Source organism: Bos mutus, chromosome X (genome assembly GCF_027580195.1).
Source record: "Bos mutus isolate GX-2022 chromosome X, NWIPB_WYAK_1.1, whole genome shotgun sequence".
Classification (NCBI taxonomy): domain Eukaryota; kingdom Metazoa; phylum Chordata; class Mammalia; order Artiodactyla; family Bovidae; genus Bos; species Bos mutus.
The window spans coordinates 31,755,376-31,767,919 of NC_091646.1; the positions used below are offsets into that span (position 1 = coordinate 31,755,376).

The 12,544-nt window shown below is 53.2% G+C and overlaps 1 protein-coding gene across 5 annotated transcripts in view; it reads left to right on the forward strand.

The window, feature by feature from the left end:
• The window catches only part of ZNF185 (zinc finger protein 185 with LIM domain), a 58,951-nt gene that overhangs the window by 15,747 nt on the left and 30,660 nt on the right, over positions 1–12,544 (forward strand). For 3 of the 5 annotated variants that reach the window (XM_070365970.1, XM_070365968.1, XM_070365969.1), the window contains exons 8-12: positions 400–486; positions 1,182–1,265; positions 1,505–1,546; positions 8,028–8,114; positions 11,262–11,366. In XM_070365970.1, the coding sequence (XP_070222071.1) occupies positions 400–486; positions 1,182–1,265; positions 1,505–1,546; positions 8,028–8,114; positions 11,262–11,366 (405 nt within the window). The remainder of the gene's footprint in view (positions 1–399; positions 487–1,181; positions 1,266–1,504; positions 1,547–8,027; positions 8,115–11,261; positions 11,367–12,544) is intronic. The other 2 variants (XM_070365972.1, XM_070365971.1) reach the window with 1 other exon arrangement.

Genomic DNA, 12,544 nt, shown 5'->3' on the forward strand with positions numbered 1-12,544 from the left:
CTCCCAATGTGGCCCCACACAAGACCCCCTCCTGTGGACCCAGCAGGGCGGGGTCTGGACAGATGTGGATTGTGCCTGCATTCCCAGGGGCCCAACATCTTGCTTGTCCCCTGTCATCACCCATTGACATGGAGCAACTAGGGAATCTCTCTGCAGAAGGGAATGAGGCTTGAACTGGGTCTTGGGGGACAGTAAGAGTGGGAACAGGGAGGGATAGCAAGCCTAGCTTTCCAAGAGGAAGGAGTGGCTTGAACAGAGTCCAGGGGCAGCCAGGCTAACACATGTTGTTGTTCTTATAAGTTAGGAGGCCAAGCTGCAGAGGGCATGACAGAGAATGGTGTGAGGGTGGTCGAGGGAGGAGGGGCCATGACTGGCAGCATCTTCAATCCCGCACACCAGGGCCCCCTACAACATCAGGCGCAGCTCAGCATCAAGAGCTGCTGAAGAGGAGGAGGTGCGCTTCTCTTCTGATGAGCAGAAACGGAGGTAATGGTGCCTGATGGGTGTCCCACGGACAGGGCAGGGCCCAAGTCTCCACCGCCCGGGGAGACAGGGGTCGTGCATGACATATGGAGCATCTGTCTTGTCTGTTGGCGGAGGGTGGCCGCCAGCAACAGGGAGCATTCCTGGAGTCCCTGAACCACCCACTCAGTGCTGGGCCTGCCCGGGGGCCCCCTCTAAGGAACTTTCTATGAGGGCAGAACCGAGGTAACGAGCAATTTCTCTATCAGTTTGTTCAAAAGGGTTCTGAGCAAATTGGACCAAAGTAGGCAGTGCCTGGTGCCCAGGGACAAGCCACCTGCATATGGCTGGGGACAGGGCCAGGCTCTAGAGGGGCCCATGCCCTTTGTCCCAAAGTGAGGCCTGGGTGCTTGGGCACAGCTAGGCCTCAACCTCAGCCTGTTGCCCCCCAGTGCCAACATCTGCTGGCCTGTCCTTGACATTGGAAATGCACCGAAGGCCCCCATGCTGAAGGCCCAACAGACGGGCAATGCTAAGGGCAGAGTCAACAGTAGTAGAGGGAAGAGCTAAGAGCTCCAGGGCCAGGGTGCCGGGCATTGATTTCCCACTGTGCAGCCAGCTAAGTGTGGGCTCTCAGGCAGGTCATTAAAGCTTTCTTTTGCTTCCTGAGTAGCTGCCCTGCCTCATCCATTAGCTGCCCCCTCTCTGTGCCACCCCAGGTCCGAGGCTGCCAGCAGTGTGGTGAGGAAGACAGCTCCCCGGGAGCACTCCTATGTCCTGTCAGCGGCCAAGAAGAACGCTGGGTGAGCAGCTCAGCAGGGGACCCAGCAGGGCTACCCACCTGCTCCATACTCTGGGCCAGGTCCTTTCCCCTCAGGGTTCTGCTCTTCCTCTGCCTGTGACAGTGGGTTTACAGGGACCCCACGTGTACTTTCTGGAAACCTGAGAGGTCTGGCTGCTGCCATCAGGGCAGGTAGGGTGCTGGGGATGATGTCACGTGTCTGTGGCTTCTGTGAACATGTCACCTTTCTGTCTCCTTCAGCAGCCCTGCCCAGGAGACACTAGCCCCGTTCATTGCCAAGAGGTAAGTGTGGGCAAAGGGAGGGAAGCTCCTGCACTCATAGGGGTGGAGTGTGCAGAGAGTGGGTGCCGGGGGGATGCAGTTGCTGTCCCTGTGCAGAGGGAGTTGTGCAGAGTTGGTGGCTTCTGTTTTGAAGCCAAGGAAGCCCATGGTTGGCCATGGTGTCACAGAAGACCCTGGCAAGCAACGCTGCATAAGCAGGAGCCTGGTTCAGAGAACACGGCTGGTGACAAGAAACTTCCATTTGCCAGTGGCCAATAGGACCAGGTCCCTGACCCAAGATGGAGCTGTAGTGTTTCTTGGAAACACTGGGGTTTTGCACACTGGCCTCTGGGGTTTTGCAGCAAGAGTAGGTACCAGGGAAGCAAGCAGTTGTTCCTTTGCACTCCTTCCCATCCTACCATGGGTTGGCTGGACAATGCCTTGGCAGGAGGGGTAATTGAGAACCCCTGCCTGACCAGGCCCTTGGGAGTGACCATGACATTGGAGATGGGTCCTAAAGGCTGAACAAGAGCCAGTGGGCCACGATCAGGACATCAGTCCTGCTGCTGAGTGAGGGGACAGGGTATCTTCTGGGAGAGGAGAGTACTTGGGGAGGACAGGGGAAAAAATACTTCTGGAAAGCTGAATTTAGGGCTAGTCTGTTGGATAGAGAGGGAAGACATATATGACAAGCTGAGGACTGAAAAACAAGGGGAACTTGGCATGCCAAGTGTTCCAGGCAGAGGGCCCAGCTGTGCAGAGACTCAGAGGTGGGAAGACCAAAAATGCTGACCAGAATACAGCCAGCATGATCTTAGAGACAAGTTCCCACCAAGATTAGGGAGTACTTTGTCATGGCAGCCTCAGGAACCTCATAGAGCTGTCCCAGGCCTTTCTCCCAGCTTCTGGTGTCACTGGCAGTCCTTGCCTTGTAGACACATCACTCCTACCTCTGCCTCCACTGTCACAACACCTTCTTTTCTCTGTGTGTCTGTGTCCAAGTTTCCCTTTTACAAGGACACCAGTTGTTGCATTTAGGGCTCACTCTATCCCAGTATGACCTCACTGTAACTTGATGACAAATTGATTGCAAAGACTATTTCCAAATAAGATCACGTTGCCAGGCTCCAGGCAGACATGAATTTTGGCAGGACACTACTCAACCCCGTGTCCTGTCCTTATCCCAAACTGCAGTCACTCAGCCACCAACATGACTGAAAGAAAGCATGTCATTCAGGCCCCAAGTGCATCTGTTTCTCTCTTTCCCAAAGGGTGGTTGAGGATGGGTCTTCTGAGAAAAGCCAGGACCCACCTGCTCTGTCGAGATTCCTTGCTGGCTCAAGCAGGTAATCAATTGCTCACCTCTGCCCATGGCTGGTGACTGCCAGGTCACCTCCCTACAGGGCCTCAGGGTCAGTGTCCCCATGTGCCCAGTGACAGGATGGGACACTGAAATCAGTAAGGGCCTGTCTGGCTAGATGTCCTGAGGTTTAAAGGAACAAAACAGCCTGGTCTTCTGGGAGAGAGTGCTTCAGTCTTGTCTGTCTGGTGCTTATCTGTGTCAACTTAACCCTTGCACCACTGAGCACTGTAGTGGCCAACTGTGGGATGTGAGGTGGTCTGCAGCCAGGGTACTCGTCTAAGGCTTTCCTGTAAGTTGGTCAAGTTCACCCTGCCAACGCTGTCCTCCCCCTCCTTCTTTGCCAGTGCAGACAGGGGCAGAACCAAGGTGTCACGGGCCATTTGGGTGGAGCTCATGCTGAGCCCAGGTGGGTGCCAGGAATTGGGTCTGGCCCATGAGCCCATGAGATGGGAAGCTCTGGCATTGGGGTGACAGGGCAGGGACAGTCTGAGTGCGGGTGATCTCACTCCAGGCAGGGCTCTGATTTGCCCTGATTTCTGAGCCCTAGAGTGTTGGGCAGATAATGGTGCTCTCTTTTGTCTGCAGGCAAAAGGCAATCAATACCTCTTTGTACTCTGAGCTGAATCATGCTAAGTCCTGTGAGAACGCCACTGCCCCTGGGGCTGTTATGGGTCTTGTAATGCCACTGCATGTCCACACGCCCCTCCTTGACTCAAGCCCCTCAACCATTTGTATGTGACCTTGGTCCTTGGGGCCACCTCTTCTGTGCCAGGAGAGAGATATGATAACCTGCTACAGCCCAGACTGGTGGAGGAGAGAGAAAACTGCAGGAGTTCAAGGCCAGCCGCAGGTCACAGCCAGAGGAACAGGAAAATTTAAGAGCTCTTCACGAGGTAGCATTGATGGGACATGGTGACTAATGGAATACAGGGGCTTAGTATGCCAGCATTGCTGGAACAAAGGGTCACAAACTGGTTGACACAAATAGCCAAATGTATTGTCTCCCAGTTCTGGAGGCTGGAAGTTTGTAATCAAGATGTCAGTAGGGTTGATTTCTACTAAGACCTCTCTATTTGGTGTATAAATGGCTGTCTTCTCCCTGAATTTCTTCACAAGGTCTTCCTCAGTGTGTCTGTGTCCTGACCGCCTCTTTTTATGAGGACATTAGTCATATTAGACTAGGAGCCACCCTACTCCAGTGTGACTTCATCTTAATTATATCTGAAACATCCTTATTCCAAATAAGCTCACATTCTGAGGTACTGGGGATTAGGATGTAAATATATAAATTTTGGAGGGGACACAATTTACCAAAAACAAAGCACATTTCTGAAAAGTGAAAGAGACAATCTCTCAGTCGTGTCTGACTCTTGTGACCCCATGGACTATACAGTCCATGGAATTCTCCAGGCCAGAATACTGGAGTGGATAACCATTCTCTTCTCCAGGATCCCCAACCCAGGGATCTCCTTAATTTCTGTTTTGGAAAAAAAAAAAAAAAAAAGCAATTAACGTTGGTTTCACATGCTTTCTTAAAGCACAGAGAAGGAGAACTAGGTTGTGCTATCAATTGACAGGCATTTTAACATTTATTCCAGAAAGCTCCTTTGGATGTTTACTACCCACCATCTGGCTGTCACAGCAAAGCGGCTGGCTGTCTTGGGCGGGCCGCCATAACCAAGTCCCCCACCATAAGTATGCGGTATGGTCGGTCAGGAAGGCTCTTCCGTTAGTGTTTGCAAACCACAAGGTAGCTTCCCCATGAACTGCTGGCTGGTCCCAGGCAGCCTTCCTGTCTGATGCTACCCCCATGAGGCCCTGCAGTGACTCAGGGGGTCACCATCAGCCCCCCACGCCTGGCTCCTGCCTGCTACTTATCTAGAATTCCAGGCCTGGTTGTATCCCTGAAGGAGCCCAGACCACTGGGGAACAGGGATTGAACCAAAATAGCTGGTTTGTGGCCAACTAGGAGGGGAACCCCCGTCTTAGGCGCCAAACCCTACAGGGGAACAGAAAGAGTGCCACAGCAGGATGCACCATCCTGCTCTGGACCCCTGACCTGCCTGGGTGCCCCAAAGGCCCCTCAGTACCAAGTGTCCAAATCTGAGCTCCCATCTCCATCATCTCCTCCATCCTTTTCCCTCTCCACCTCAACAGCCCACCTGTGGCAGTGGCCCTGCCTCCATGCACCATGTGGCCTAGTTTCTTGGGTTCATCTCATTTCCCCATTCTTGATGTGAAAGATAACTCCTGCTCACCTTCCAAAGTGCACTTTCTCGGATACCCCCTCTCAGAGACACTAGCCTGTGTGAGAGCCCCAGGCCTGGCTGCTGCCCCCATCACAGCACTGCTCAAGCTTTCTTGCCTCTCTGCTTCACCTGATCAGATGAGGCTGGGCCCCAGCATGCTGCCTGGCAGAGGAACTAAGGAGCCGTCAGTAAGAGCACAGCTTCTGGTACAAGGCAAAACCCTTGCATTGCCCTCTATGGGCTGTGTAGCCTTGATTAAGTCTCTCTGTGCTTCAGGGTCCTCATATGTAAAATAGGGAGCAATAGGGAGCAGTGATACCTACCTCCAGAGGCTGTCCAAAAGACTAAATGGGATAATGCATGTGAAGTCCTTTGTGCAGTGCCTTGGTGCTGGTACGGTTGGGTGCTTCTTGAGCTGCGGAAAGAAAGTGAAAGAAAGTGAAGTCGCTCAGTCATGTCCGACTGTTTGCAACCCCATGGACTGTAGCCCGCCAGACTCCTCTTTCCATGGAATTCTCCAGGCAAGAGTACGGGAGTGGGTTGCCATTTCTGTCTCCAGGGGATCTTCCTGACCCAGGGATCGAACTGGCTCTCCTGCATTGCAGGCAGACGCTTTACTGTCTGAGCCACCAGGAAGTCCATCATCAAATGAAATGGCCAATATTGCCCTCTACTGGTGTCAGAGGCAAATGCCACCATGGGAGGCAGAGGAGGAGTTCCTCTGTCCTTCCTCCCTGACTTCTCCCCCTCTTTTAGCTGGATGAGTCCTTTGGCACAGGCCACTTGCATTCCCACCTGCAGCTTCAGCCTCACTGGATAAGAGCTTCTGGCCTCCAGCAGCTCTCAACCTGGCCGACCCCTTCAGATTGAACTAAAGCTGTGGGTGGTTGAGGGTCTGGAGAGGGGCGAGGCTGCTGGCTGCAGAGGAGGAGAGGCTGGAAGGCCCCCGTGTGAATTTGCTGGGGCTTCCGTGAAAGGGTTCCAGAAACTGGGTGGATTAAACAACAGAAATGCGTACTTTCAGAGTTCTAGAGGCCAGAAGTCCTAAATCAAGGAAGGTGTCAGCAGGGCAAGTTGCTCCTCTGAAGGCTCTGGAGTAGAGTCTGTTCCAGGCCTTTCTCTCAGCTTCAGTCCTTGGCACCTCTTAGCGTGTAGATGCATCACTCCGACATTTGCTTCTGCCATCACATGGCTGTTTTCCCTCTGTGTATTTGTCCCCTTTCTATAAGGCACCTGCTCTACTCCAATACAATCTCATTGTAAATATTTACCTCTGCAAAGACACTATTTCCAAATAAGGTCACATTCACAGATACCAGGGGCTTTAGCACATCTTTTAGGATGGACACAATGCAGGACCCGTGGGGGCTGAGCCTTTAAGTCAAAATTGCTCAGGAGGCAAGCGTTGAGGAAAAGGCGCCAGCTGGGACAGCGCTTGGTTCCTGTTTCCTGTCTGACAGAACTAGAAATGCCAGGGAGAAGGTATGCTTTACTTGCCTGTGACATCCCCAGGGACAGTGGAACGTGTCCCTGCTCCGTGGTACAAAGGAGCAACAGGCTGTCTTCATGGTCATCACGAATGGAGATGGACTGAGATCAGAGCTACCCATGTGCACCAGGTCCCCTCTGGGCTTTCGTGTGTAGAGAAGCCCTGTCCACCGCAGCCCTTCCATTTCCTCTCGTCATCTCAGTGTCCAGAAGGTACAGAGATTAGCAGCTCACTGACCTTCCCTCCAGGGGCTCCCTGTCTCCATCCTGCCCCACACGCACCCCTCCTCCTCCTGGGACCCCCGAGTGTCCTTTCTGACGTGCCTGATCATGTCAAGGCCCCACCTCTGCCTCAAGCACATCTTGTGGACTTTCTTTGCCACAGTCGATCTAGTCTCTGTCTTTAAGAGCCCTGCCGGCCTCTACCTCCTCACTCCTTCCTCTGTCTCCCTCCAGTGAGTTTGGGCTGAGCTACTCCTCCATGGAACTTTCCAGGTGCCTTTGGGGCTTGATTTGGGCATGGCCTTACAGGTGACTTGTGTCAGTGCCCATGCCACTTGGCCCTCATCCTGTGTCCTGCTGGGCCGGGGGCTTCACTAGGGCAGGCCTGGGACTCACCCCTACCTGTACTCCAGTGGCCAGGAACAACCAAAGGAAGGAGTGAGTGGCTGTAATGTGGACCTGATAGGTGTCCTGACTGGAGTGAAGAGGAACCCCACAAAGCCAGAACGTTCTAGATTCTCTCCAGCCCTAACCATCAGCACAGCCAGATCCTCTTGGGTGTCAGGCCCTGCAGTGGGGACACAAAATCCAGTGGAATTGGAGGGCTGTGTGCAGTCACTCTCAACCAGGCTCTGAGCAAGGGAACACTAAAAGGGACCTTCTGAGGGCTGAGAATGTCTGATCCTGCCTGGGCTCTAGCTCATGTGCACCTGCTCTCTGACCTTCAAGCCCTGAGTCTCCCCTTTCACTGGCTGTCACTCCAGATTTGGTGTGTAGGTTTCCTGAGCATCTTGCTCACCATGTGTTCCCATCAGCCCATGAACTCACAAACTGCCACTTTGGATGCTGCAGTGCAGCCACTGACAGGGCTCACCTCTGTACCCAGAAGGCCCCTCACTGTGTCTGAAGGAGGCTGGGATTAAGAATACGAGACTGCTAAGAGGTCCTTTGGTCCCCTTCCTCTGGGACGTGGAGGTCAGTGGCCCAAGCTCAGCTGCGGCACCAAGAAGACTCAAGTCCAAAGAGGAGACAAGAGAAACAAAGGGAGGGCCAAGGTCTGGGTGTCCCACTGCACTAGCCAGGACGCTCCTGAGAGAGGACACCCTGGGACCCCCAGCACAGATGGAGAAGGGGAGGCCTTTCTTACCAGCAACTCTCTACCTCTCTCTTTTGGCTGCAGTGCAAGAGGTGAGGAGACTGTCCGCCTGCAGATCACAACACCCGGGGCAGGACTCCACCTGGTGGCCCCACACCTGGAAGGAATAAGGTACACATGATTCTAGAGATGCGAGCAGCAGGGCCAGGCTGCAAGTGATGAGGTCTGCGGGCTGGTTGGTGGGAGAAATAAGCAACCTGGATTCTTTGCCCCATCCCATTTCCCTCCAGAACTCCTGGGAGCAAGCACTTGGTTCCATGGGAGAACAGACGCAGCCCTGGGGATGCCCTGTCTAGAGTCACTGACTGTCTGCCTGGTTGGGGGGAGGCAGACACAGACATATGTGAGGTCAGGCCAGAGATGCCGACCTAGCCATGTGCCAGGAGCCCCTGGAAGTGATGGCTCACCCTGCTGGGCCCTGAGGATGGGAGCAGCCAGCTGTACTGGGTAGGCATCTGGGCTTTGTGGAGCCCCGCTCCCCCCACCAGGCCACTAAGGCAGTTGTGTGTGACTGGGGCTGAGGTCACTGGATCAGCCTCAACAGTTCAGGAGTGGGGGCAGGTCAGGGAGGTGCACAACCAGCAGGGAGCACAGTGGACTCAGGCTTACTTGGAGATAGGGGGCAGACAGTCAGGTAACATGCAGGCAGGGCTGGGGGGTGGGGGGATGTGTCCAGCAAAGCTGAGGTGGGAGCAATTGGAAATCTGAGCAGGGAGGGGAGACCCGTGAAGGGAGGGAGACTTCTGCGCTTCTCTGTGGCACTTTGACTCCTGCTTATTTAGCTACTCACCTGCCTCCATGCCAGCACCTGGGAGGCTGCAATGAAGCAGACAGATTGGGACCCCATCTCATGAGGCCAAGGTCTGGGGAGGGAGGCCAGACTGGACACTCAGGCTAATCCTTGGGGCAGTGGGAGCTCCAAGCAAGGGCCTCTCACCCGCATGGTGGTGGGGGTGCTTAAGGAAGGCTTCCTGGAGGAACTGACATCCAAAATGACTCCTGATGGATCTGTGGGTCCCTTGACTCTCTTCTTTGGTCCCCCCTCTCTACACCCCAGGCCCAGTCAGGCACTGAGTCCTGTCCATTCTGTTTTAGAGATATTTCTGTCCCTACTCCCTTCCCTGGGGCCAGGCCTCCTCTATCACTCATCCCATCCCAGAATCTTCATATTTCTACCTGGGTGCCATTTCTAAAGGGCAGCAGTAGTCCTCTGCCAGGCCTGGGGGAAATCCCTGCAACACCCGCTTCCTTTTAGGCTCTGCAGCCTGAACTCTACCTTGCCTGATGGGGCCCATCCACCCCCTCGTGGCTCCCCTTATATACCCTCCTCCCTGGACCTTGCCTTCCAGCCTTCCCCAGCCCCACCTGGCTGTGCAGGTTGTAGGCTCTGCCGGGGATGCCCTTCCCATTTGCACTGTTCAGTCTCAGCCAGGATGTCTCCCATCTGCTGCACCTCCTTCACCTGTGTGTCTTTCTGTGAAGGGCTTTCCATGCTGAGCTCACACAGAGAGTCTTCTACACAGAGTCACGATTGTCCACACACAGATGGCTCTGCCCCAAGAACCCCAAGTTCCTGGAGAGCCCAGAGCCTGTCCCAGAACAGGACCGCAGTAGCATTTATTGCTGGAATAATTGAGAATTACCCAGTGTGACAATGTCTTTAATATGGCAACACTGGAAGCTGCTTCACTGGTTTCCTTAAGGTGACCAGTACCTGGGAAACAAGGGCAAAGTGACCCTGAGAGACACAGAAGGAAGCCAGGCTGTCTCTGAGGAAGGTCTGCACTGTGTGCCCCATAAGGCCTCTGGCATTTTGTCTGAAAGTGACAAAGCTATAACAGCCCATTGAGATCCCCTGGAGTGCCCCCTCCCACTTTCCAACAGAAAATCAAGTTGGAGAAAAGGAAGAAAGAGGGAAAACTCTTACTCGAATTCACTAAGCCCTGCCCTGCCCTAAACAGCCAAGCCCATGTCCCCATGTAGGATGTAGATGCAATCACTGTGTCCATTTTACAGATGAGAAAACTGAGACCCTGAATAGTTCAGTAACTTCCAAGTCCCATGGTCGAGAGCAGGCAGATCCACAATTCCCACCTAACCTGCCTGACTCCCACCCCACACTTATTGCTCCATAACTCACTACAGTAGTGGGGCTAGGGGTAGAGGGCAGTGTGGGATGCTATACTTAGTACTTTACAAATTACTATTTATGATGACCTTACCAGGAGGCCTTTCAGAGTTTGTGGTTGAGCGCTGGGAGAGAGGTCAGGGTCCAAGAGATTTCCATGTTCTATGCAGAGGGATGAGAGTGGAAATAATGGGGTTCAAGTTTGATGTTTACATGGGGTACAATGTCAAGAGGCTCGAGGAGAGAGGAGCCAGCAAACTGAGCACAGACCATATTGTGGAGGTGGTGGCTGCCTGATCATTCCTCTGGAGGCAGCCGGGGAGGGTGGTCAGTTCTGGCTATGTTGAGGGTGAGCTTCCTGAGGGCCAGTCCAGGAAGTAGTGGGTATATGGAGAAGTGGGAAAAGGCAGATGTCATTGGCTTCAGAATGACAGTTGACACCATGGGAGCAGAGGAGGTGACCAAGGTCAGTGGCAAAGCATGCAGATGGTGAGGAATGCCAGAAACACCAACATTTAATGGGCAGAAGAGGAGAAATAGGTGGAAGAGATAAGGAAGGTGTGGCAAGGCAAGTAGGAAGCAGTGACACAGAGTCATGATGGATGGATGGGGGAGAAAAGGTGGAAGTTACCCACTGGGTCAGTGGTCCTGAATGGTCACAATGACGGGAGTGTTTCTGTTGGGGTTGGCACCATAAGACTCCCTGATGACCTCAGAGAGAATACAGGAAGTTTGAATCAAGAGGGTAGGATCAATTTTACCCCATAGAAGATTATAGCCCAAAACTCTGAAGAAGCCAGACTGCTTGGGTTCAAATCTCAGCTCTTCTTCTTGTTACTTGTGGAACTTGGGGCAAGTCACTCCAAGTCCTCTGTGCCTCAGTTTGCTCATCTGGAAAGTGGGCATGGATAAGAACAGTGACCATGTTGTGGGGTTGATGTGAGTAATGCACGCAGAGTCATGAGAATGGGGTCTGACTGTCAATCAATATTAGTTGTTAGTAGATTTTTATAATTAGCCAATCCTGCAACATCAGGATTTAAGCTCTTTGGAGAAAGTTAGAATTTGGGGATGAGGTAGCTGCCCCCACTTAAGTGTGGGTGCTTAACTTCTGTTTCTTTCCACTATAGGTCTTCCTCAGGTTCCAAAGACAAAGAGGTCCCTCACCCCAGAGAGCCCAAAAGAAACTTGACTAATGAAGGAGCCTTCAGGAGCCCTGATGCAGACTCTGAAAGGTAATTCAGTGCAGGGACCAGAGGCCATGTGGCCCCCCCTCCAAGGTCAGTGGATGGAGTTGGGACCAGGGCTGTTCCATTTCTCACTGTGTCCCCAGTGTCTGGGGTGCAGGTCCACAATGAATATCTGGTGAAAGAATGAATGAAGAAATGCATAAGGCCTGGAGAAGGGTAGGCCTCCACCAAGATCCCTCAGGGAGCCACTTGGACAAAACTGTAGGCCAGGCCACCACAATCCCAGCCCTCAGTCCAACCTCATTGTGCCTTTACTCTATGGAAAGCAACCCTGTGGACAGCCATGGCAAGCAAGGCCACTGAGCTGGAGGTTTAGGGAAGTCAGTGATCAAAGGATGCGTGGGCCCTTGCAGAGCATCCCACAGGGACTTCCAGGGTGGCCTGTGGACAAAGGGAGATGTGGACGGGGTGCAGGGATGGGAGGCAGAATGATATCATGGAATGATGAGTCCAGAGGGGCTGGTTTTGCCCAGCATCATGTAACCATCCAACTCACCTCTCCCTGAAGCCCGACCAGGGAAGCCTGGGTGTAGTGGGCAGGGACTGAGAGTTGGGCATGTCCTCAGTGAGAAGCTTGTAGCTAGTAATGGAGAAGAGCCTACAGGCTTGTCCACCTGCCATTGTCTTCTTATTGTGGAACCTCAGCCCTGGGCTCTGTGGTTTATTAGTGGCCCCAACCGTTTTGCCCTTTGTTCTGGTGGTCATCCCCCTGCCCACCTCCCATTGTGCCCCCTTGCTCTGTTTCTTGGCTCCACTCTTGTTCCCAGCCCATCAGGTTTGGGATGAAAGCTAAAATAGTGCTGGTATCATCCTGGCTTCCGTTGAAACAGTACAGCATGGCAACTGAAGGCCTGGGCTTCTGGTCCTTGAGGACTGCTCTCAGGATGCCTGAAAGTGAAGGTCGCTCAGTCGTGTCTGACTCTTTGCAACCCCATGGACTATGTAGTCCATGGAATTCTGCAGGCCAGAATACTGGAGTGGGTATCCTTTCCCTTCTCCAGGGAATCTTCCCAACCCAGGGATTGAACCCAGGTCTACTGCATTGCAGGTAGATTCTTGACCAGCTGAGCCACAAGGGAAGCACATTAAATTAAATTACTTTATGTTAATTTAAGTAAAATTAAAGCCCATTTTTCCAGTGGTCATGCATGGATGTGAGAGTT